The sequence below is a fragment of the Podarcis erhardii genome (assembly GCF_964252035.2).
Source record: "Podarcis erhardii genome assembly, chromosome: 2".
Classification (NCBI taxonomy): Eukaryota; Metazoa; Chordata; class Lepidosauria; order Squamata; family Lacertidae; genus Podarcis; species Podarcis erhardii.
In genome coordinates, this window is record NC_138498.1 from 76,760,900 (window position 1) to 76,786,355 (window position 25,456).

Consider the following 25,456-nt stretch of genomic DNA (forward strand, 5'->3'; position numbering starts at 1 on the left):
TGACATTGGCAGGATGGGGGATGTTCTGTTTCAAGAATATTGTTCTGATTCAGTGGGTAAATATTAGGCTTCATCAGTCCACAAAGTCCCTCAGACGTTAGTTGTTCATTAACTCTTTTGTATAAAAGACTTCACTTCGGTGGATTTGTCACATCCAAAATGGACAGGCATTTTTTTGTCGCTTGGCTGTTTTTTTCTTCACTACAAGTATTTGTGGAACCTGCGGCACCTGAGGTAATTGTCCCTTTTTCTGAATTAGAGATGTCTCATTTGTCTTTAGAATATTGGGGAAATGTACATAAATTTGCAATATCCATTTTTTTTAAAGAACTTAATTTCATGTGGGGTTTGGGGTGATGGCACGTATTGGGAAGTCCTTATTCTTGGGTAGCAGATTTCCATGACTACTTTCCCTGACCTTAAAATATTCACATCAGTAGAATACTCATGAATTAGATTCCCCTCCCCCTCTTTTTATCAAGTTACCGAATGCAGTTCGGAAACATGAAAAAAGAGGGGGTTGGGAATCTAATTCATGTATGATTTTAACCCTAATTTAGTTAATACTGCTATTAAACTGGTTGTGTTAAATACTGATGGGAGTATATAAACTACTAATTTAATTTATAATCTTGGAGGATGCATAACTCTGTGAAAAGAGTATCTGTTTTGCATGCCAAGGGTTCCAGGTTTTCTAGAGAGCCTGCTAATCAGTGTAGGACAACAGTGAGCTAGGTGGACTTATGACCTGACCAGTGGCATAGTGGAGGGGGCAATTTTTTAGGGCAGGAGCATGAACATCATCTGCCAGAGTGGAAGCCTAATGAATGCACTCTCTCCTTGCTCTGACAACTAAATGAGCTGATGAAATCTTGCCATACAATAATACATTTGGTGTGGAAGAAGTTTGTCAGAATTCAGAGAATCTTTTCCTCTTCTTCTCCAGAATGCCATCGAAATCTACAGCCTGCATGTGGACTGCAAAGTTACCTCACGATATGCCCACACAGTAATCACCAGCAGAGTTGTCAACAGAGCAAATGAATCCAAGGAGGCTCTTTTTGAAGTGGAGTTACCCAAGTCAGCTTTCATCACAAACTTTAGCATGTAAGGCTTTGTAAGCTCATGTCTGGGGCCTCTTAAAAGTTAGAAAGATTGCTCCAGCCCAGCTATTCTGTGAATGGAAGGGCTTCTTCCAGCTGAGGAAGTGAGTTGCAACCAGTAAGCTGTTCCAGTGCCATCAACCGAAAGTCCCAATGAGTGGAAGGGGGGGCAATTTTCACCTTTTAATACTGTATATAAAAGCAGAGTCTTACTGAAACTGAATTCACCTTCCCCCAACATCACCTCCCACATGGTTCTGAACTCCAGAGCAGTTTTTTGGGAGGAATAGGTGGGCTGCAGAAGAGGACAGGGGCATAAGAGGACATTACCTCTTTCTAATGACTTTAACTGTTCAAAACACTGTTTTTTAAGGACAATAGATGGAGAAACATATCCTGGAATAATCAAGGAGAAGAAATCTGCACAAGATCAGTATGACGCTGCGGTTTCACAAGGACAGAGTGCTGGACTGGTCAAGTAAGCAACTCCCCCCACTGCCGCCATTGCAGTCATGGGTAAAGCCATAGAGAGGATAGAAGTGTATAGGAATATTTGGAAAGTGGCTTACACCAACTGCTTTACTAGACATTGCCACTACTTCTTAGCACCGCTGACATCATTCCCCAAAGCTGAAGCGGGTCAAGTAAATGCACACTAGACCAAATGGGTTGATCAAATAATCACACAACAATACCAAAGGGAAAGGCGAAAAGAAATAGTCACCAAACCTGATGTTGTGAGCAAAATTGTCCCTAAATGCAGGCCAACTGTGATCATTCAGCAAAACATTAAGGACAAGATGGGTTGGAGCCAAAGTTCTGCTGATATACTAGGTCTCTTCTGCCTCTGTCTCTCTTGCCTTGCACCTGCTCAGAAACCTCTCCTAAATGTCAGGTGCCCTCAGTGTAAGCTGTGGCTTGGGACAGCAGCAATGGAAATGAAGTGAAGGAGCAGCTGTACTGTTTAAGATGATCTCGTCACCTTCTAGAAAGGGCTTTCAGGGGCTGCAGAGCAAAGGAGTTAAAAGATCCCATCATGCCAGGGGCATTTTGCTCACACAGTTGCAGATCCAACCCAATATTCTTAGAACCTAGGACTCAATTCACTCTATCTCCATTTTACAGTCCTAGCAGCATGCCCAAATTGTAACATTCTAAAGAGTGTAGATTTGACTAGATTATAATTGATCTAAAAGAGCTATTTGTGGCTTTCTTGAAGTAAACCCGCTAAGAGTTACAGACACCATATCAAACACTCACTGGTATTGCATAGTGATGTCACTGAAGTTCAAATATTTCAAATATGAACTTTACAAATGATAATGTTCAGCTGCATCGTGAATTGACTGTTGTTTCCCTGAGAAGTTTCCCCCCAGCAAGGATCCTTGGAGACTGTCATTTCTGAGAGGCACTTATTATTCCAAAAAGACACAAGGTGTTCTAGAAATGTCATGTCCCAAGTTTTTGGAAGTTCAGCAGTGTCTTATCCACAGGGTGACCAGGGACAGGTAGCTTGCAGAGTTCTTAACATCCCTATTCAGGTGCTCTAGAAAAGTCAATTTCCATGGATCCCTGGTGCTTTGGATCCTGCTATTTCAGCACTCTGTGGAGGAATGAAAGACACCACTGGTGCCATTTTCCTCTACAAGATAAACTACACCTGTCAGAATTCCCTCTTATACACAACTATTAAAAGTATAAGAGGCCTGCCTTCAGTATTTCCACTCCCATATCAGTACAAGTATACTACACTACTTCGAAATCCAGTACCACGTGAGTTGACTTCTACTCATGTAGTGGGACATCTCATTCTTCTTCTCCCGCTTGCAGGCCCCTATGCATTCCAAATCTGTTCTTGAATGTCCCCATATCCCCTGGAAAAGATTTGTGGGACACAAACAACATCAGCAGAGGAAGGAGATAAAGGAAACATCTCATGACACATGGAAGTCCATTCTGCTAGTGGATGTCCACAACTTAATATCACTCAAGAGTTCATTTCCCAGACAAACTTGAGCATGAGCTGCCAAATTCTTGCACAAAGCCTAAATTCCTCATTTCCCTTCAGATCAACCGGAAGAAAACTAGAACAGTTTCGTGTTTCAGTCAACGTTGCAGCAGCTGCCAAAGTTAACTTTGAACTCACATACGAGGAACTTCTAAAGCGAAAGCTGGGAAAGTACGAACTGCTGATCAAGGTCAAGCCCAAACAACTTGTTAAACAATTTCAGGTAAATTCTTGAAAGAGGCTCTTACTATAAATGACACCAATTGCTGGCCCCATGTTGTAGCTGAAGGCTATGACTCTGAAGCATCTTTTTATTTTCTTCAGATTGACACCCATATATTTGAACCACAAGGTATAAGTGCATTGGAAACTGAGAGCACTTTCATCACCAATGAACTGAACAATGCTCTAACAAAGGTGCAGAATGAGACAAAGGTATGCATTATAGGGACTACAAGACTTAGCATGCTTTTTTAAAAAAAGAAAAATCACTGGCCCTCCTATTCTAGTTTGACTGATTGTTTGCTTTTGTGGCTCTTATTTAGGCCCACATTTCATTTAAACCAACCATAGATCAACAAAGAAAAACCCCTGGAGTGGATGACACACTGCTCGATGGAGATTTTCTCATACGTTATGATGTTAAAAGGAGTGAGACTGCAGGTGATATACAGGTAAAAAAATACTGAGAATTCAGAGTAATAGGCATCACTTAGCTGAATTGAAGGGGGGGCATAGGAAAAGGCCTATTTACAAATTGTATAATCTTAGTTTCAGGCAGCAACCCCTAAACTTTTGTTTGAAAAAGAACCAGAACTGAATTGTAGCATAATCTTCTTCCTGAGATTTAGATATTCCAGTCAGTTTTCCAGGTTCTTTAGTAAGAAAGAGAACAGCAACTTCCTTTAGACAAAAAGTTGTTGGCTTCTCATTTTCCTAGTCTTCATGTAGTCTAAGGACATCCCTACAGTAATTTCACCACAGAAAACTAACTGCAAAGGCAAAGGGTCTCTAATCTCAGTTTAAAAGACAAATATTGTATCTCTAGGAACACAAACCCTGTTGACATACCAGTAAAGTGGATGTGTTTATCTAATAGGCTGGTTTAAGCTGCAATCCTATGCTCACTTACCTGGGAGAAAGTCCTGTTGGGACTTACTTTTCAGTAGACCTATGTAGGTTTCCACTGCTAATTGCTTTGTCTTCAGTTCATCTGCTCAAAAATTTCTAGAAGTCAAGATCCAAGTTTGGGGCAAGGGAGAACTCCAGCAGAGATTTAACATGGCAAAACATGCAGCAAAGCAAAGTGTAATAATATAGGATGTAAATCCTTAAAATGTGCCCTTTTCAGCGAATTCCAAAATGTCTCCCTTTAAAATGTCTTCTGAAAGTTTTCCACTTCCCCTGGCATAGAAAGAGACCACATCTGGTAAATTATAAAAATGGTTTACAGTGGTACCTCGGGTTACAGACGCTTCAGGTTACAGATGCTTCAAGTTACAGACTCCGCGAACCCAGAAATAGTACCTCGGGTTAAGAAATTTGCTTCAGGATGAGAACAGATATCGTGTGGCAGCGGCGGAGTGGCAGTGGGAGGCCCCATTAGCTAAAGTGGTACCTCAGGTTGAGAACAGTTTCAGGTTAAGAATGAACCTCCAGAACGAAATAAGTTCTTAATCCAAGGTACCACTGTACTTACAAACTCTCCTTGGGTCAGATAAATGTGCCTTACTATAAAGCATTCAGAAAAGATACAGAGGCAGCAAAATGTAGCTTGGTTACAAAATGGTAAAAGTTCCTAAACCAGGCATAGGCAAACTTGGCCCTCCAAATGCTTTAGGACTACATTTCCCATCATCCCTGACCACTGGTCCTGTTAGCTGGGGATCATGGGAGTTGTAGGCCAAAAACATCTGGAGGGCCGAGTTTGCCTATGCCTGTCCTAAACTATTGGTATAGGAAAATGTTTGTTTCAGACTCCATACTTGTCTCAAACAAAAGAGGCTGCTGCTCAAAGCTTCTCACACCCATGTTCACATGTAGACTGAAGGAACAAAAGCTTGGTTACCTATTTCCTTCCAATGTGAGGGGAAGTTACAAAGGCTAAACCGGCTGGGACAGGTTACTCTATGACCTTAACCCCTTCATGCATTACTGTATTTTTCGCCCCATAGGGCGCACCTAGGTTTTTTTGGGGGAAATAAAGGGGAAAAAATTATTTCCCCCCCCCCCAGGTGCGGGGCTGGGGTGGGGGAAGCCCGAGCTTCCCCCAACCCCAGCCCCCAGAACAGGCTGCTATCCGCAAGCGTGGGAGAGCTGTGCAACTTCGCGCAGTTGCGAAGTCGCGCAGCTCTCCCACGGCTTGCGAAGATCTGCATGAAGCCTGGTGAGCGAGAGGGGTCGGTGCACACTGACCCCCCTCCCTCTCCAGGCTTCAGCGAAAGCCTGCATTCGCCCCATAGGACGCACACACATTTCCCCTTCATTTTTGGAGGGGAAAAAGTGTGTCCTATAGGGTGAAAAAAACGGTAATTAGATTCAAGCATGCTGGTTATATGAGGCTGGATTAGCCTACATTTATTTTTTTTATTTTTTTTATAAATATTTATTAAGGTTTTTGAATATAAATGCACACATAATAAACAATCTTACTTCTATCACAACAATTTCATCACTTCTTTGGACTCCCTCACGTCTCCCGCTCCCATTTACATCGTTAAAAATTTTTTCCAAACAAATTATCAACTTGTTTACAATCTCATGTCCACTCATTCAAATATAATCTAGCACTTCTTCCAAAAAATTTTATATTTTCTTTAGTCTCACTTATCATCAAATTTAAATCTAGTTTAGTGGTGACCAGTTTTTTATAATCTAGCATCCTTCTTAACATTCAACCAAATTACAATGTTTTTGTAGATACATCTTGAATTTCTCCCAGTCTTCCTCCATCTTCTCTTCTCCCAGATCACGGATTCTGCCGGTCATCTCGGCCAGTTGCATATAGTCCATCAGCTGCATCTGCCACTCTTCCAGTGTGGGTAGATCTTGAGTTTTCCAGTTTTTTGCGATGAGAATCCTTGCTGCCGTTGTTGCATACATGAAAAATGTTCGATCCTTCTTTAACACCTTCTGGCCGACAATACCCAGAAGGAAGGCCTCTGGTTTCTTTGTGAAGGTATACTTAAATACCTTTTTCAGCTCATTATATATCATTTCCCAGAAGACCTTCACCTTAGGGCATGTCCACCAGAGGTGAAAGAATGTTCCTTCATTTTCCTTACATTTCCAACATTTATTATCAGACGAATGGTATATTTTGGCAAGTTTAACTGAGGTCATGTACCATCTATATATCATTTTCATAACATTTTCCTTCAGAGCATTACATGCGGTGAAGTTCAGCCCAGTGGTCCACAACCTTTCCCAGTCCTCAAACATAATGTTATGCCCAATGTCCTGTGCCCATTTTATCATAGCCGATTTAACCATTTCGTCTTGTGTATTCCATTTTAGCAGCAAGTTATACATTCTAGATAGTACCTTGGTCTTTGGTTCTAACAATTCTGTTTCTAACTTCGATTTCTCCACCTGGAACCCTAACTTTTTGTCATTTTTAAAAACTTCTTTAATCTGAGCATAATGTAACCAGTCTCGCACCTTATCCTTCATTTTCTCCAAACTCTGCAATTTCCAATTGTCTCCATCTTTTTCTAATATTTCCCAATATTTTGGCCATTTGGCCTCCATATTGGGTCTTTTTCGGGCCTTAGCCTGGATTAGCCTACATTTAAAGGGTTGGTTGTACAGCTCATGCAGTGGGTTTTTGCGCACATGATATAGTTGAATTGACATGTGGTCATAAGAAAGCAAGAGCATAAGAAAAACCTGGTGGAGCAAGCCAATGGCCCATGTAGCCTAGCTTTCTGTTTATCACGGTGGCTGAACAGTTGCCTATGGGAAACCAGGAAGCAGGATTCGAGCACAAGAACACTCTTTCCTCCTGTGGTTTCTGGCATTCAGAAGCTGTGGAGGCAGAAAATAGCCATTGTGGCCATCAATAGCCTTATCCTCTATGGATTTGTCTAATCCTCTTTTAAAAGCATCCAAGGTGGTGGCCATCACGGCTACCGGTGTGAGCAAGTTCCATAGTTTGACTTATTTTATACACTGCTGTGTTGTGATATGAATGTGTAATACCTTAATACCACTTATTTTGTTTTCAGATTGTTAATGGATATTTTGTGCATTATTTTGCACCCAGTCAAATGCCAGCATTTCCCAAAAACGTGGTCTTTGTCATAGACACGAGTGGATCTATGTGGGGGAAGAAAATACAGCAGGTAATGTTTTTCCAAATAGAAAATGTTCTAGTGTTTGTGCCATGCTACGCCAACGCTATGTTAATTACCAGTGACAATAGCAGTATCTCTCACAACGAATCTTTATGGAGTCTGCTATCCCACAGCAAGACCAAGCTGCTCCTCTCTTTGAGATTTGAGAGCTGAGGCACATAAGAACAAGTGTTTTAGCTCCTTAGAGCCTTGCTCATTTACAGTAGTTTGGACTTAGTCCCTGTCCTATTTTTCAAGCCCACTGCCTCCTTGGCTGTTTATGCAAGATAGCCTTTAAAGTAAGGAAAGCAGTATTGTAGGACTGCCAATTCCCAGGGTCCACACATTCCGTTGTTCTCTCACTGGTACAATAGGTTTTGCTGGCTTTTGTAGCACCTCAAGCATCTCCCAGGAAAAGCTAGGCCATATTTTGGAAATCAATTGGGTCTGTGTATGCATAAAGCACTGGAGATGCAACAGCCCTATTGCTACAACCCTAGAATTGCCTTTCTGGGAGGAATCTCAAGGGTCAAGAGAGGTACAGCAGTGCATGATGTGTAACGACACATTGCCACACCTTCTCTTGACTGAATTTACTTTAGAAGACCAGCAGCAGAGCATGTAAATTCTACTACAGTCTGAAACCAGCCACATAGTACCACCTCTTCGAGTAAATTTCCTGGATAAGTTGCTTTCTGTCAAGTCAATTTACTTAAGAGAAGGCTACAAGCATGCTGTTTAAAGAGGACATAGTCCCTTGTCTTGTCTTTTTTTTCTAGACCTTAGCAAATGATATTAAAGAGGGATGTTAATGGCCTAGAATGAAATTTAAAATGGGAACCAAATCAGTTACAACACAGACCAAAGCAGTTCTGGGACACACCTTGCCCACAGCAACTTCTACATGCAGGGTCCTTCAACCGGCTTCATGGGCTAAATTTTTTTCTGCACAAAACCACTTCCATATTGGGGGGGGGGAAAGAAAAATACATAGTTGTTTGGCTGCAGTTCTGTGTCCACTTACTGGGGAATAAGTTCCATTAAATACAGGGGGACTTCTATATGAACAGGCGTGCCAAGGATTAGGCTGCTAGACCCATACTCTGTAGAAATATTTATTTAAATATGTCTAATGTTAAGTTTCTGATTCTGGGACTGGAAATTACATTGCTTTATTACTTTTTATAGACAAAAGAGGCAATGAAAAGGATTTTGGAAGACCTTAATCCTGAAGATTACTTTAGCTTAGTTCTCTTTAGTGGAACTGTGAGGTTATGGACTTCCTCTTTGTTGCAAGCTACAGAGGACAACGTGGAACGGGCTAAACGACATGTTGAGACCATTTCTGCTGGAGGAAGTAAGTTTGTCAACTGAACAGACTTGTCAAGTTTTTCAGCAGAGTTTTAATCAGAAATGCTCACTGCAGTATATTTTAAAAGTCCATACCTAATTTTCAGGTGTTCGGTTATTCATTCAACAGCTTCTTAATTTTTATGCTCAGAAATATGACCATATTCCTCCTCTATAATTGTTCAGTGTATTAACTCCCATTTGCATACTGTATGTCTAAACTTGCTTGTCTCTTGATTTTTCTTTGTGGACTTAGTGCTATTTTCTTTTCTTTAAGCCATAGATTTCTACTAGTCTAGGTCTTTTTGCTTTCTTTCCCCATATCCCCAGGGCAACATCTTGCCTTCGATGCAGGAGCAAATGCCCACCAAGGTGCCAAGTCAAGATATTTTGGCACAAGAAATAGAATATCCCACAAGGGCCCCTCCTCCCACCCCAGCAATTAAACATTGCAGTAATAATGCAAGACATGCCAAAGCACTTTATTAAGAACTCAAACAACCCTTAGGCATGAGAAAAGGCCCATCAGAAATCTATAGCATTATCCACCCTAGCGCCTAGTTTCTAGAGCATTTTTCTAAGGCCTGGGTTAAAACTCCGCCAGACCTTGGCAAACTGGAACACACATAAAACATGGGCTGGATGAAAATAAAGCCTTTATTTATTTATTTATTTAACAGCAACATTAAGATTGAATGAAATTAATTTGCCTGTTTCTCTTAATTCAGTTGTGAAACTATTGACTATACCCAGTGATTTCAGTAACTTTGCATTTATTTCTTTTGTGTTTGTCTTCTTTGTATGTTCAAAACTCATGGACTGGATTTCACAATACTGCAAATAAGAAATGAAATAACCATTAATTGGCTGCCTTTTCAAGACTGTCTAACTGTTGGGATGGCCCTGGCTGTCTCTCTCCCTCCATACCTTTGAAGCATCCTCACTAGATCTCTGACGAACAATATAAATCTCTGGTCAAATCCACTGACCTGTTTTCTTTCCCATTACAGCAACAGATATTAATGGTGCTCTTCAGAAGGCAATACACTCACTGGACAAAGACACCACAGCTGAGCTATTGCCAGACCAAAGCATTTCCATGATAATTTTGCTGACAGACGGTCAACCTACTACTGGTGAGTTAGAAACAGTAAAGCCACACATTCTGCTATTATTTTCATTTATATTTTTTATTTTTAATGCATACTTATCAACAATTACTTTAATTAGACATTTTCTCTCTGTGTGTGTGACCCCCTTTTCAAGCTCCTACTTCTCTTTCTCTTCAACAATTGGCCGTTTCAAACCTTCCAGTAAAGATTCTCCCAATATCTTTGGATTTGGTTTTTACAAGCCCCTTAAACATTCAACATATCCATACAATTGACAAAGAGATAATCAAATAAGCAAAAAAGTCTAAACAGAGAGAGGAGGGTGCTAAACAGAGAGGAGTTGAAGAATCACACACAGACTGATCCTCAGCAGAACTTTTTTCAAGCAGTTACAGCCTAAGTGGGAACACAGAATATCCTCCAGATATCAGGTTGCCGTATAAGTCTACAAAATTTCCTCATGCTTTATAACTCTCTTTCACACCTTCATTTACTTCGAACTCACTAGATTGTATGAGTGCCAGATGGGGAAAAAACAATATAGCCTTTATCTGGCTACAATATAATACTCCTGCAGTTTCTCAGTAAGAAACAGGAAATCCTAAATACAAAACATTTTTCTTGGTACAGAAGAAGTATGTATTATAGTTGAACACAAATATCCAATATTTGCTTCTAAGTTTTTTCTTTAATTGAAAAGTCAGTGGGTGTTTGTAAACTTATTAATATTTTTCATACTCCCAACATCTGCTTGTTTCCTTCCAAATGCAGCATATTTAATTATTTTATGAGCGGCCGGGGTGTGTTCACATGTTATACCCATATATGACAGGTGAAACAAACATTGATAGAATTCAAAGAAACATACGGGAAGCTAATGAGGGGAAGTACTTCCTCTACTGCCTTGGCTTTGGATTTGACGTCAGCTACACATTTTTGGAGAAGATGGCTTTAGAAAATGGGGGAGTGGCTCGCCGTATATACGAGGACTCAGATGCAGCCTTGCAGCTCCAGGTAGGGGAGAAACAACAATCAAAACATATACATATATTTTAAATGAAGAATCTCAAAACTGTCTTCAGGTAGGCCAAAATATTTCTCTATGGAAGGGAATTCAGTGTTGTGCTATAAGTTAAAAGGTAGGTAAAGGACCCCTGGATGGTTAAGTCCAGTCAGAGGCGACTATGGGGAACAGCGCTCATCTCACTTTCAGGCCGAGGGAGCCAGCGTTTGTCCACAAACAGTTTTCCAGGTCATGTGGCCAGCATGACTAAACCGCTTCTGGCACAACAGAGCACCGTGACGGAAACCAGAGCGCACGAAAACACTGTTTACCTTCCCACTGCAGCGGAACTTATTTATCTAATTGCACTGGCGTGCTTTCGAACTGCTAGGTTGGCAGGAGCTCGAACAGAGCAACAGGAGCTCACCCTGTTGCAGGGATTCGAACCGCCAACCTTCTAATTGGCAAGCCCAAGAGGCTCAGTGGTTTAGACCATGGCACCACCTGCGTCCCTTGTTGTGCTATGGAAAACGTTCCGTCAACACGGAGCCTTCCCCTCTCTGCTTCCTATGCATGCTGTTCTGGGGGTTCTCCTGACCACCCCAGAGCCATTTTTGGAGGGTGTGGGGGCACATGGAGGAAGGAGAGTGGTGGAGAGTCTCATTGCATTAACAGAAGCATTTGTGCAGGCTTCTGACAATGGGATTTGTTCCTATGGTTACCTTTTCTGTCTGTCTCATTCAAGGGCTTTTATCAAGAGGTAGCTACGCCTATCCTGAAAGAGATTGAAATGAAGTACCCAGACAATGCCGTACTGGAAGTAACTCAGAATAATTTCAAGTTGCTCTTTGATGGCTCTGAAATTGTTGTAGCTGGAAAGCTCGGCAATGACGTTGATGATCTTCCTGTGGAAATTAAGGCTAAAGGAGTAAGTAAATTGCTTCTTTTGTATGAACGACTTTGGGCTGCGTAGTCATTTTTCTTTCCCCAACATTCTGTGGTACATTCTGCTTTGAAACTAAAACTCTGCTTTTCCTTTTATGATTTTTTAAAGTATTTGAAATTTAAGGGGGGGAAATCCTTCATCCAAATATCCCAGGGAGGTTTACAATAGAAAAATACGAAATGAGAATACAAAATACATAATACATAATAAAACAGATATAAAAATTATTATTATTATTATTATTATTATTTGTTTGTTTGTTTGTTTGTTTGTACCCCACCCATCTGGCTGGGCTTCCCCAACCACTCTGGGTGGCTTCCAAAAAAAATATTAAAGTACTATACTACATCAAACATTAAAAGCCTCCCTAAACAGGGTCGCCTTCAGATGTCTTCTAAAAGTCTGGTAGTTGTTGTTCTCTTTGGCATCTGGTGGGAGGGCATTCCACAGGGAGGGCGCCACTACCGAGAAGGCCCTCTTCCTGGTTCCCTGTAACTTGGCTTCTCGCAGTGAGGGAACCGCCAGAAGGCCCTCGGCGCTGGACCTCAGTGTCCTGGCAGAACGATGGGGGTGGAGACGCTCCTTCAGATATACTGGACCGAGGCCATTTAGGGCTTTAAAGGTCAGCACCAACGCTTTGAATTGTGCTTGGAAACGTATTGGGAGCCAATGTAGGTCTTTCAAGACCGGTGTTATATGGTCTCGGCGGCCGCTCCCAGTCACCAGTCTAGCAGCCAAATTCTGGATTAATTGTAGTTTCTGGGTCACCTTCAAAGGTAGCCCCATGTAGAGCGCATTGCTACCAAAACAAACCAATGTCGCTCCCTCCCACAAACACATTTAAGAAGCCATAGAAGGTTAATCTGCCAAATGTATGTTGAAAAGAAACAGTTTTGCCTGGAGCCTAAAGATATGCAACCAGGGGCGTAGCAGGGAGGGGGCTGACGGGGCGCTCCAGGCACATTGGGGGGCGGGCTGCTCCAGCCACCCTCCCTGAGCCAGCCCTGAACTGCTTTGCAAGACCCCTCGGGGAGGGCAGCATGAGGGGGACATGGCAGCCATGCACGCTTTGATCTCAGCATCTCCAGCAAAAACATGAGCTCACAATTGTCTTATTTTTATTTACAGATAGGTAGCCGTGTTGGTCTGCCATGGTCAAAACAAAATAAAAAAAATCCTTCCAGTAGCACCTTAAAGACCAACTGAGTTAGTTCTAGGTATGAGCTTTCGTGTGCATGCACACTTCTTCAGATACACTGAAGCAGAAGTCACCGGACCTTTCTATATAGTGAGAAGGTGGGGAGGGGTATTACTCAGAAGGGTGGTGGGAATGGGTGATTGGCAGATAGCTGCGATGAGCCTGTTGACGACTCTTAACGACTGCAATAGGTCTAACAGGAAAAAGCAAGGGGTGAGAAGGTGAAAAATGGCTTTGTCATGTATAATGAGATAAGAATCCAATGTCTTTGTTCAAACCAGGTCTCTCCATAGTTTTAAGTTTGGTGATAAGTTGCAATTCAGCAGCTTCTCAAGACAGAAAAACCAGTAGGAGAACACTTCAGTCTCCCAGGACATTCTATACAAGATCTCAAAGTAGCTGTTCTATTACAAAGGAATTTCAGAAATAGACTGGAAAGAGAAGCTGCTGAATTGCAACTTATCACCAAACTTAAAACTATGGAGAGACCTGGTTTGAACAAAGACATTGGATTCTTATCTCATTATACATGACAAAGCCATTTTTCACCTTCTCACCCCTTGCTTTTTCCTGTTAGACCTATTGCAGTCGTTAAGAGTCGTCAACAGGCTCATCGCAGCTATCTGCCAATCACGCATTCCCACCACCCTTCTGAGTAATACCCCTCCCCACCTTCTCACTATATAGAAAGGTCCGGTGACTTCTGTTTCAGTGTATCTGAAGAAGTGTGCATGCACACGAAAGCTCATACCTAGAACTAACTCAGTTGGTCTTTAAGGTGCTACTGGAAGGAATTTTTTTATCTTATTTTTATTGTTATATTCATAATTTGTTGTTTTCATGAATGCAGTAGATGCCTGCTCTTCTCTCTTCCCTCCAATCTTAAAAGTTTGCATAAATAGGTTTTCCCCTCTACCATCAGTTTGTGCAGAAAACAGTATGTGTTGCTTATATTCAGATTGAGTGTTACTTTGAATAACTCGCACTCCCCGTTCGCTTTCCAGCATGCCAGTGAACTTACTCTTAAAGAAGAGGCAAATATAAGAGAAAAGGAGCAAGTATTTCAGCATCAGAAATACATCTTTGGAAATTTCATTGAGAGATTATGGGCCTATTTGACAATTCAGCAGCTGCTAGAAAAATCGTAAGCTAATAATAGTGTTGCAAGCTCTGAAGCATGTGAGATTCCAGGGGTTCTATGTGCTTATCTAGGGTTCATGTTCCCCTTGGAATGAGGCTGTGGTGTCTTTATGATACAGTCATACCTTGGTTGTCAAATGGAATCTGTTCGACTTCTGAAAATGTTCAACAACCAAAGTACAGCTTCCAGTTCTGGGTTTGTAGCGTTTGGGAGCCAAAACATTCGGCTACAGAAGCATTCGGGATCCAAGGTATGACTGTATATTCTACACGTACATACAGACACATACAGATGGAGGGGTTCACAGCATGAACTCCTCAAGAGGATTATTCTTCTCCTATAGCCACAACCTTGGATCCCAACAGAAATCAGGCATGGCTCTCTCTCTCTCTGGCTTCCCGGCCCACAGCTTTGCTTCCAGATTCTAGCTCCCATATCTTAACTCCCAACCCTGGCCTTTATCTTTCTAACTACCAGCAAGTGGGGGGGGGCACCCATTTGCTGTCTGGCAAATATCCACTTCTTTTGTTACCTTAACAGTCCATGACCTCACCAGGAAGCTAGCCTGGCTATTCCAGGAATTTGAATCCTTGATTCGTTTTTAACACTTGCTGGATCCAGGGATTAGAAGGGTCTACTCCCTCGCAACTCATAACACAAAGTGAGTAATAGTTGCTTAGTGACTTGAGAAACACTTCTTTCTGCAAGATCTTGGCTCATGCTGATAATCCCTTGGCTTTCATTATTGCAGTCACATCCATACCATATATTTAAAATTGATATTTTATTGAATTTTTTTCAATTACAAAGCAATAAAGTGATGCAAAAAAGGGGAAAAGAACAAAGAACACACAACTGTGTGAAGGAGAGAAAAAACATTATATGAATACATGCAAAAATACCCTAGCCCATATATTCTTTTATATATTTGATATTGTTATCCTAATACTAATGTAAATATATATTTAAATGACATAAGTTCCTCCACAGAATCCCAGGAATATAGTTTGTTATAGGTTCTGGGAATTGTGAGGAAAATTACATTCACAGAATTCTTTGGGAGAAGCCATGACTGTATAAATGTGCTTTAAATATATTGTGTGGCTATGTCTGTTTCAGTGAGAGGGTGTAAATCATAGCAGGTTGTATCAAACTCAATTACTGTGCACATGAAACAATGTCTGCAAGCACAGCACAACTCCCCCCCCCATCTTCTCCCCTTGTTTGTCCCCCCAAATCTATTCTGGGTTCCCCCCCCCAAACCCTTCTGAGCAGGTTAGAGGCTGGTGTAGGGGGCCCATGGGGGTAGGAGAGCGAGGGGAAGTCCTGTTACACTTATGAGTGTTGTTCTGTGTGTGCAGTTATCTAGTTGGATACAAGCCAACATTCCTAACATAAAACCAGAAGTGTATATAAGCCTCTGTAGTTTGTTTCACTGGATCATGTGTAGCAAGCAGACAGTGCAGATTTTGCCTCTCTATCCTAGTGCTTCAGCTGATGGAGAACAGCGGGAAAACCTGGAAGCTCAAGTTTTGAACATCTCCTTGAAGTTTGGATTTGTTACACCTCTCACTTCCATGGTAGTCACTAAACCTGATGCTCAAGAGGTGGCAAACAAGCCTACAGAGGCAGGTAAATCAGAACAAATTGCTCCCATCTCAAACTGAAGTGATACATGCATTTATCTTTTGACTCTCATCCAAGTTCAGTGCTAGAAGAATGAGTTGAGAGCTCTGGCTATGCGGGCGTGTTGGGAGAGTGGATAAAACAGTCAGATAGAAGGATAACTATTGAGACAAGGATAATGATAAATGTAGCTTATAATTATGTGAAGAAAGGTGACGTCACTGATGTGATCGCACGGGTATGTTACTGGTGCTGAATATACCTTTCATAGAATCATAGAACTGTAGAGTTTGAAGGGATGCCAGAAAACACAACTAAAGAATCCCTGGCAGACTGGACCTTTATCTTTACCTTTATTACTTCCCTTGGTCCGACAATAGAAAATAGTGTGAAATGCTTAGAATGATATAATAGGCAGACTCTTTGGCATTATTCCTGATCTGGTTTGTGGTTTTCAACAATAGAATTTGGTGAGTGATTGTCTGTTAAGTCATACAGAGACCCATTAAAATCCAATAACTTCAGTAATAAGTAACTTAAGTCTATTGATTTCTATGAATCTAGAATGAGTATGAGGAACGTTGGTGACATATCTTTTCTGGTTTCCACTGAGCAATTTAGGTACGCCAAAACTGTGAAATCGTACTATTGTTGTGGAATAGGTTTCTCAAAAAGGTCAGTCGAAAAAGGTAACAGATTAGCACACATTACTTCCCAATAGCACCCAAAGGCTATGGCATAATTCAGTAGGGGCAAACACAGGAGAAATAAAAATTGAGATGAAGCTTACAGTCCATTGAAGCTGTCTTTGTTTCTTTGACCAGATAATGAGAATGTAAACACTGTTGCAGATCGAACGTTTGGTATGTAATCTAATTCAACAATTAAATACCAGTAACTTATTCCTAAGAATTTATATACTGTGACAAAAATGATCTAACCTTGAGACTCTCTCATAGGCATGAAGAAATCTTCTAGAATCGTAGGAGGTAGCGATCCTCTTGACAACGCTGGGAGTTACGGTATGAAATCTTCACAAATTTACAGCTACAGCTCCACAGTCTGTTTTCTGGAGTGTTGAGAATTGAGGCACTTATCTCTCTCCTGTACAGAAGTTGCAGAGTCACTAAAAATCCGCCAACAGCAATGTTGAAGTCATATGGGCTTAGAGTGGCTCTGTTTCTCTCTGGAGAAGCGGAGCCAGAAGCAGGGTTTCTCTTCGTGAGCCATTGGACACAGCCATGTGAAGCAGGAAACACAATGTGTGCAGGTGGAAAAAGGAGGGGGGGGACTAGAAGGATTATATTTATGTCAGGGATAGTATGGACACAAATTGTATTAGGGTACAATATGCTTTGCTTCCATACTTATGCATATTGAAACACTTCCTTCTTTTTCAGTAAGAACATCTTGGTCAGCACAAGTAGATACCGGTTTCGATTTCCATCCACAATTTCTTCTAACCGATTTTCAAGATACCGGTAATGCTCCATCACATTCTTGTATGGTTTAGGCTTATCTTGTACTCTGTGTTCCTTCTTCTGCAGCCATTGTAAAATAGTTGGTCCCTGGGAGCCAATGGTGGCATATTATAATGGACGTAAAAATCACAGCTTTCTGTTTCCACAGATGGTTGGGCCCGCCTCCTACTTTTAAGTACAGCACTTGCATGTATGAGCCTTTCTGTGCCAGTGCTGTGGGTCTAGCCACAAGTATGCAGACAGGACAACATTAGTGTTCTTGTAATTTGGTGATTGCAAAGAATTGGCCCTTTCCTCTCAAATCAATGGAGTATACACTCTTAGCACACTCAATGCACAATATTTAAGAATTAAAGATTATTTGTTTGTTTGTTTTCTTGGAGGAGTGCTACACTCACCATTTTCCTCTCCCTGCTCCCCACAGCTGGGTATGCGAGGCAGAGGAAAACTACCACTAATTCAATAATCCCTTTTCTCTTTCTTAATCTCATGGTCATGGGTTTGAGCCCTGTGTTGGGTAAAAGATTCCTGCTTTGCAGAGAGTTGGACTAGATGACCCTTGGGGTCCCTTCCAGCTCTTTGATTCTATGATTAATCAGTTTTGTGAGACTCTGGTTTTGGTGTAATTTTCTTAGTCGCAACTTGAGGCAGACATAGCCTTGGGAAGGATTGCAAGTGGGGAGGGTCTTTATACGAGGTCCTGAGGTCCTTGCTCCCAACTACAGCTTCCAGGTTTTTGTTTTCCCTTCATGTGAATAGCTGCTTCATAATTGGCTTAGCGTTGCTTCCTCATGACAGGTTATTGAGCATTCATCCTCATTTGTTTGCAGAATGTTTTCAGAGAGGTTATATAATGGCTCTGGTTTATTGAAGATTTATTCTGATTTGTTTGCAGGGAGGTTGCGCAGTGCTGCATCAAACATTTATTATCTCACAATTTCCAGTGCTTTTTCCTGCCACATTCTTTACTGCAAAAAGTCTCTCTCTGTGTCCAAGAGCATCAAATATGCTTTAGTTGTGCAACCTGAATTTGTCAGTGTGAAATTGCATGACACCCACAAAATGTTAGGTTCAGTGTTCTTGGAAAGGAGGAATGCTTATTTTTTTCTCCTTGAGAATAAATATGCATGAAGCTGCCAATGTTCACTTTCTGAGTGTTTTTGCCTAGCAGAATTTGCCCTGTTTCAGGGACATCAAGTGGCATTTCTCCTAGATGAATCTTTCAGCCAAATGTAGTTGGCAGTAGATATATAGCATTTAAAAGCCACTTGGCAGTGTTGTTTGCTGCATAGTGATAGTGATTTAAAAAGTATATTAGGGAAAAAATTTAGGGGTAGCAATGTGTCCCTATACATTAAATGGGACATGTTAAATAAAAAATAAGAATCCTGCTAAATAAAAAATAAGAAGAAAAAAAACAGAACCCCAGTCCATATGACCAGCGATGAGACATGATGGCAATCATAGTCCAAAATCTCTGGAGGACACTAGGTCATGGAAGGTTGATCTAGTACCTATGCAGTATAACAGCAGAAAATTAACAATTTATATTTTTTTGGGTTATTTAGATTATGCGGATTATTCATACAGATTGCTGGGGAGTCACCCTGGTGAGTAATTCACACTTTATTCTCTATTAATATATTTTCCCCTCCATGAGGTGTTTCTGATATGGATACATGTATTTGGAATCCCATTGGTAAGGTGGAGGGGAGCAGGTGGGGAAATGTTTGGTGGGGAACAGGTTAAGCAGCACCCAGGCCACTCCTCAGAACAAATTCAATCTCCCAACATCCCCAGGTGGGACATGGAAGGACTTCTGCCTGGAACCCTGGAGAACATCTGCAGTCAGTGTAGACAGTCCTGAGACAGATAGATCAATGGTCTGACTCAGTATAAAGCAGCTCCTCTCTTCCTAAATTCGCAGCCTTCTGAGGTTGCTGTTCTTTTTTATATCAAAAAACCCCCACAGACAACCTTTTCAGATTTGTTAAGAGTGTGTGTGTAATATGTAGCATGTGTGATTTGGGAATTGAGAAAACTCAAGGTGTCACCTTCCTTAGTGCTTGTCCTGTCTCTATCGCTTAATTTTAAGTCCACTCTACGAGGGCTTTGTCATATATGAGCAGGATGACTTTGGGCCACGGGCTACCAGCCACCATTTGGAATCAATATGGAAGACCCAAATGCAGTTTTGGCATGACTTCACTGAAGGTTTGGCAAGGCAGGTCCAAACTCACAAATTGCACTATTAAAAATGACAATATTTTTTGGTTTCTACTGATTCCTAGGCAACCTTCAGTCTCTCCCAGACGCTGTTAATGAGTATCCAAGTTTCATTCTTCATCTGACTCATGAAAAAAATCCCATTTGTTTAAATATCAATGGACAGCTGCAAACACCCATAACCCTGCTAACTGATACAGACAAAGGTAAGGCTTCTAATGTAAGCTGCTGTCAACTCCCCAACTTTCATGTCAAGCATTTTGGTTGCTTCCAGAAATCTGTGTGAGTGCATTTTATTTGACAATGAAATACATCAAAACTACTGACCAGGGAATTCTCAACACTATTGGTCTTGTAGAGCTAGAGCTTATACTGAAAAATGTTGTGACATGGTTTTCTGTTGCTAATATCATGCATTAGTCAGAATACATGGTTTTACATGTCTCATTCCAATTGTTCAAAGTGTTTCACATATTTCATTGTAGGAATCCTTCCTGCACATTGACTCAAATGTCTCACTTTTTAATATTTTTATTTATTCCTATTTATTATGATTTCGTAGTCCATAGGTCAAAATAGCACTATTTGTTTTAAAAGTTGAAGGTCCAACTTCATAATTTACTTGCATGCCAAGGTACCCAAACCACAAAGTTCCCAGGAGATCAATAAATCACTCTGACACAGAATATTTCGTTTATGGGTTCAAATAGGCCACAACATTATTGGTTACAGATGTGAGTGGTTTGGCTTAGGCATTGAGGTGAAGCCAGGCTACATCTTGACTCCTGCCCATCTGCAGGGAGTCCACGGAAGGATAAACCACCGACAGGAGGTGCCCTATAACTTATGTCAGATAGCGGCACCCCGAGGGGTCCCCGTAGGCTGTGACATGGCCCTAGTCCATGCCTTCAGACAGTATTCACACCCCGGATCCCTTTAACAGGCTACCGTTACTGAGGAGGGGCAGGTGAAGCAACAACCTCCCCTCCAACCAAACAAAGGCTTAGCCAGTGCCTAACCTCAAAAAAGTTGTGACAATAGCTACTAGGTAGGCGAAAACCATATGGCCATGCCAATTTGCCACACAATTTGCAACTCTGGAGTTGTGGCGCTCATCTCGCTTTATTGGCCGAGGGAGCCGGCGTACAGCTTCCGGGTCATGTGGCCAGCATGACTAAGCTGCTTCTGGCGAACCAGAGCAGCTCACGGAAACACCATTTACCTTCCTGCCTATTTATCTACTTGCACTTTGACGTGCTTTTGAACTGCTAGGTTGGCAGGAGAGGGACCAAGCAACGGGAGCTCACCCCGTCGTGGGGATTTGAACCGCCGACCTTCTGATCAGCAAGTTCTAGGTTCTGTGGTTTAACCCACAGCGCCCCCCGCGTCCCTTGGAGAGATGAATAGATAGCTATAAATACAGGCTAGTCGCGTCATCTGGTTCTTGCTGTAGCCCTTGCAATTCTGGTCAGTTGTGTGATTTCAGTAGGCATTTGAAAAAGGGGACTAGAAATGGTGGTAACACATGGATTTTGTTGCTCTTGAGCTTATATCACAGTTTTATTTATATTAAAATGTTGCTTAGTGAACAACAATATGTTTCTTGTATATGATCCTCATATTTATTTTGACTAATATATTTTCAGGGATCCAAGTGACTGGTAAGCTTGGAGAAAACAGAAAGTTTGTGGAGTTCAACGTAATCTATCAGACACCCAATGTGCAAATCAACGTGTCAATGGGAGAAATTATACTGAATGATCAGGGCAATGTGAGCTCTTTCCCATGGACAAAGAATGCATCTTTAACAACTAGAGGGTAAAATTTGATATTTTCAGTTTCTTTTCAGTGTTGGTTGGTTTGACTTTGAGGCTATACCTAATGCTACTTTTACATTCTTGAACTCCTAAACTTACATAATTTTTCAAAGTGCAAGCCGAACTGTTCATGCATCCAAATAACAGCAGTAATGTGAAATTCAGTGGATTCCCTTATTTTGGGACTTTAAAAAATATTGGTTTTCTCTTTGAACAAAGCGTTTTAATTTCCTATGAATTGAGGTAGAAGCTTTATAATATATGTTAGCTTAGCCTGGCAAGAAGCAGTTAGTTGGCCAGAAAATAATGAAATTAACTCAGTAGGTCCAGGAGAACTCCCCTGAGGAGCACCTAAGGGCCCCGTTCCTGCCACTCACCATCTGCCCTAGGGCCTCATAAGGACTGTTGCCGCCGCTGCCGCCGCCGCTGCTGCTGCTGCCTGGGACAGGGGTCCTCAAACTTTTTAAACAGGGGGCCAGTTCACTGTCCCTCAGACACTGTTGGGGGCCAGACTATAGTTTGGAAAAAATATTAACCAATTCCTATGCACACTGCACATATTTTATTTGTGGTGCGCAAAAAAAGGAAAAACAATACAATATTTAAAATGAAAAATGATTTTAATCAACATAAACTTATAAGTATTTCAGTGGGAAATATGGGCCTGCTTTTGGCTAATGAGATGGTCAATATCCGGCTCCACTGCTCGTCTTCCCCTGGTCTTACTCAGCTTCATGAAGAAGGGGGAAATACTTCACAATGTGGAGAAAATTGTCTATGTTGAGTATAACCTTGTTTGATTTATTGTGATGTTCAGTTTTCCTGTTTGCTACTTCACAAAATATTAATAAACTGCCGCACTGAGGGAGGGGGGGGCAGGAGAGATAAATGAGAGCAGCGCCTCGGCTGAGGTAAAAGTAAAAGCCGTCCCTCCCAGCGCAGGCTAGGCTAGGCCCGCCCCAGTCTCCCTCACCTGGGAGTGCGGCCACCACAAGCCCAGCCAAGCTTGTGGTACCACTGTAGTGATACAACTCTACAAGCATTTGACATTCTTGTATATTTCTATATATTAATATTTATTCATTTATTTCAACATGTATATATTTAGAAATAACAGCATCACTTCCTTCCTAGGTTGAGCTTTCTTACTGAAAAGGAAAGCAGTCTTTCACTATCAGGACTAGACGGTATCACAATACAAGTTTACTATATGAAGAACCCTCTTAATTTCCTTGGCTTGCACTTCAAGAATAGTGAACTTTTTTCTAACAACATTGCTGGACTTTTTGGTATGTATTCAGATTTTGCAATGAAGTAGCAATCCTCATGCTATTTACCAGTAAGCTTGGTTTTGATGTAGCACTATAACTTAATATTGTATATCCTTGGAACAACTCTGAAAGGAAATGAGCATGAATGTCTCTACGTTTCAGATGAAGTGGGGATGAGAAGGGGAGCCCTAGTTTAGTGGCTTTCCTAAGTCACCTAGTCAGTTCATGACACCTTAAGTTATGTTTAACTGGCAACTGTTTAGTTCACAGCTCAATCTCTCCGTCACTACACCAATCCTTGTGAGAATTGGGGTGGTGGTGCTGACATGATTGTCAGGAGAGCCACCGAAGATCTTCCTCAGTTTCCAGCCCCAACCTGATGTTCTTACTCCTATCTTTGGAGAGGGAACCCATGACAGCCTCTTGGCCATGGCTGCCTCCTCCTTGGGGCTCACCGTTCCTCACATACAAGGCAGCTCCACCTCAGAAAAGTGGACAAGTGTTGAATAAATGTCTAGAGAAAACTCGGAGAAACACTGAGCTTGTTGTTTTATGAGTAAAACTACCTTCTCATGTTTAATTATTGATTATTATTCATAGTAGGCGCAAGTGTACTGCAGTATATCCATTTTGTTTGCTATAGGCCTGTCAGAGGCCATGGTGAGCTGCCCCCCCCAAAAAAAAATACTTCCATCAAGATAAATACTAGACTAGACAGTAGTCAAATGTATCCTAAAATCAAGCAGGAATTAGCCTTTATTGGAAGGAGGGTGAGACGCGTATTGCAGCTGCTCCAACATAGCTTTGAGAACTGCAGTTATTTTCCTGTGTTTTTATTTGTGTTCCCCAGGTCAGTTTTACTCTAATGAAAGTCTTCAGATACACAGCAATAGAACGAAGACACTGACTGTAGGAGAACAATCATATAGTTTCACAAGGTAAAAGGCACAGAAAAACACTCATTGTAGACCTTGTTTTGGGCAGTGCTTTGAAAGTTATTTTGGAGATATGTCTGCAAACACACTTTCAGCTGAGCCAGATTTTATATAACATCATGGGTCGGGAAGGTAGGTATGGCTTGCCTAAAATGGCCTGGCAGGTCAAATAAGGAGGCCTGACGTCCATAGACCGGGCATTTCTCACCACATACCCTACACCGTTCTTCAGTTTGGGAGGGCCCAGTATTTTACATGAAGAATGATTAAAGTGGTAATAAAATATAGTAAATTGGAAGTGTTTCTCTGCAAACGCAGCTCAGAACAGTGTTGCTATGAATTTTCATATCAGCAAAGTATTTGTGGCCCTTTAAGGACCCTCAAGGAATAACCCACATCTTTTCTATGAACATTAAAAAAATTATTTTATGCTTGAAATGCAACTTTCCCCCAACTCAAAAATTTTGAGTCATCCCCATGCCTTTCAGGTCTTCAGCACATTCATTAACCTCTCCCTTGTTACTAGCTTTCCTCGGCCAGTTCCACCAGTCTTTGCCAATAAAAAAGAGTTACACTTTGTGAAGGATCGGGGGGTTAACATCAATGGGGAGGGCTTATTGAGTCCTTGGACCCAATGTCATGCCAACCCTTACCCTGCCTGCTGCTGTCAATAAAGATTTGGCCTGATTTTATCCCATCACCATTGTACAGTCTTGTTGTTTTGCTGCTCTCATGGGTCACATAATGCGCCTGCCTGGGCAAATGAATTTTGCTATGCCGTTCTCCAACCAACCAATATTTACAAAAATGCATATATTAGGGGGAAATGTGCATACAAATGTTAGTGAAAATGACATACAGAATGCATTATATTAGAGGAAATTGCTTTCAAAAATGTGTAAGAAACACATCCCAAAATGTGTTTATTAGGAGAAATTTGCATTGAATGTTGATGAATCTTCATGAGGATTTTTCATTTTTATACTGTGAATTGCTGCACAAATGTGGAGGGCTGAATTTAAGATGGAAAAAAATGAGAAATGGAGAGAAGTGAAACTGGCAGATCCTTTCATTCCTAGCTCTTCCCATTTGCAAAGGAAAGGTTTTTGCTAGCAAAAATTGGGGGAAAGGCTGTAAATGCAGTTACATTAAAACAAAAATCATTTGCAGGGGAGTAACTGAGAAGACCATATGACTTTCAAGGGGGCTTTTACTTTCAATGGGAACTCATTGATCTTTTTTTCTTTCATTTTAAAGGCAAAACAAGAAAGATTACAGGATTGAACGGGGAGCCAATGTCAATTTTACCTGCTGGTCACTGGATATAACTCCTTGAAGAACAGCATTTAAAGGAGTAAAAATGTCCATCTTTTGTATTAAGTGTAACTATTACATTTCATTTCAGTGATAACTATTAAAATTGTAAAGGAATGTTTGTCCTCTGTTTCATCATATTTCAAACTGTAGCGACCCTTGACAAGCGTGGGAAGTTTAGCAGCATGCAATACTTTCTTAAATGTTGATTTAAGGGCCAATATCTATTGGAAGCCACAATCTCTTGATTGGGAAATATTAATTTTTGGAGGGAGGCTTAGGTGGCAACTGGAGTGCCTGTGTAACTTACTCAATTTCTGATTATGTAAGCCCCAGCATTACCTAACTCAGGAGTTCAGTAACATGACAAGTTCAGTAATATTGCTGAGTTCAGTAACATGACAAGTCAAATCAAATCAAATTTTATTAAACGGTCACAGACCAGATTGGTTTGTACAGCTAGTCAGCGAAACATAACACCAGAAAAAACAAAGGACAATTTCAATACAGATTAGGCCATAACAACAATTTAAGATTGGACAGCATGAATAAGATTAAGTATTTGCCTTCGCCTGCATGTTGACATTGGAA

General features: G+C 41.2%; 1 protein-coding gene across 1 annotated transcript; it reads left to right on the top strand.

Moving 5' to 3' along the window:
- Positions 1–155: 155 nt before the first annotated feature.
- LOC309333920 (inter-alpha-trypsin inhibitor heavy chain H4-like) lies at positions 156–24,980 on the top strand. Its single transcript, XM_081847901.1, has 22 exons — positions 156–234; positions 947–1,107; positions 1,477–1,581; positions 3,172–3,334; positions 3,436–3,546; positions 3,657–3,785; positions 7,338–7,454; positions 8,634–8,802; positions 9,806–9,931; positions 10,740–10,921; positions 11,656–11,838; positions 14,059–14,198; positions 15,682–15,827; positions 16,646–16,684; positions 16,781–16,843; positions 17,222–17,302; positions 18,871–18,912; positions 19,594–19,734; positions 21,175–21,346; positions 22,480–22,634; positions 23,467–23,554; positions 24,809–24,980. Exons 1-22 carry the CDS (start codon positions 160–162, stop codon positions 24,885–24,887), a joined length of 2,667 nt encoding a protein of 888 aa, XP_081704027.1. The 5' UTR covers positions 156–159; the 3' UTR covers positions 24,888–24,980.
- Positions 24,981–25,456: the final 476 nt, after the last annotated feature.

Bases quoted from the DNA above. Each gene is read 5' to 3' on its own strand.
- LOC309333920 (XM_081847901.1), top strand. From the start codon at position 160: ATGGACAGGCATTTTTTTGTCGCTTGGCTGTTTTTTTCTTCACTACAA. The intron at 1,108-1,476 runs GTAAGGCTTTGT...CTGTTTTTTAAG, and splicing joins TTCATCACAAACTTTAGCAT to GACAATAGATGGAGAAACAT. The intron at 1,582-3,171 runs GTAAGCAACTCC...ATTTCCCTTCAG, and splicing joins CAGAGTGCTGGACTGGTCAA to ATCAACCGGAAGAAAACTAG.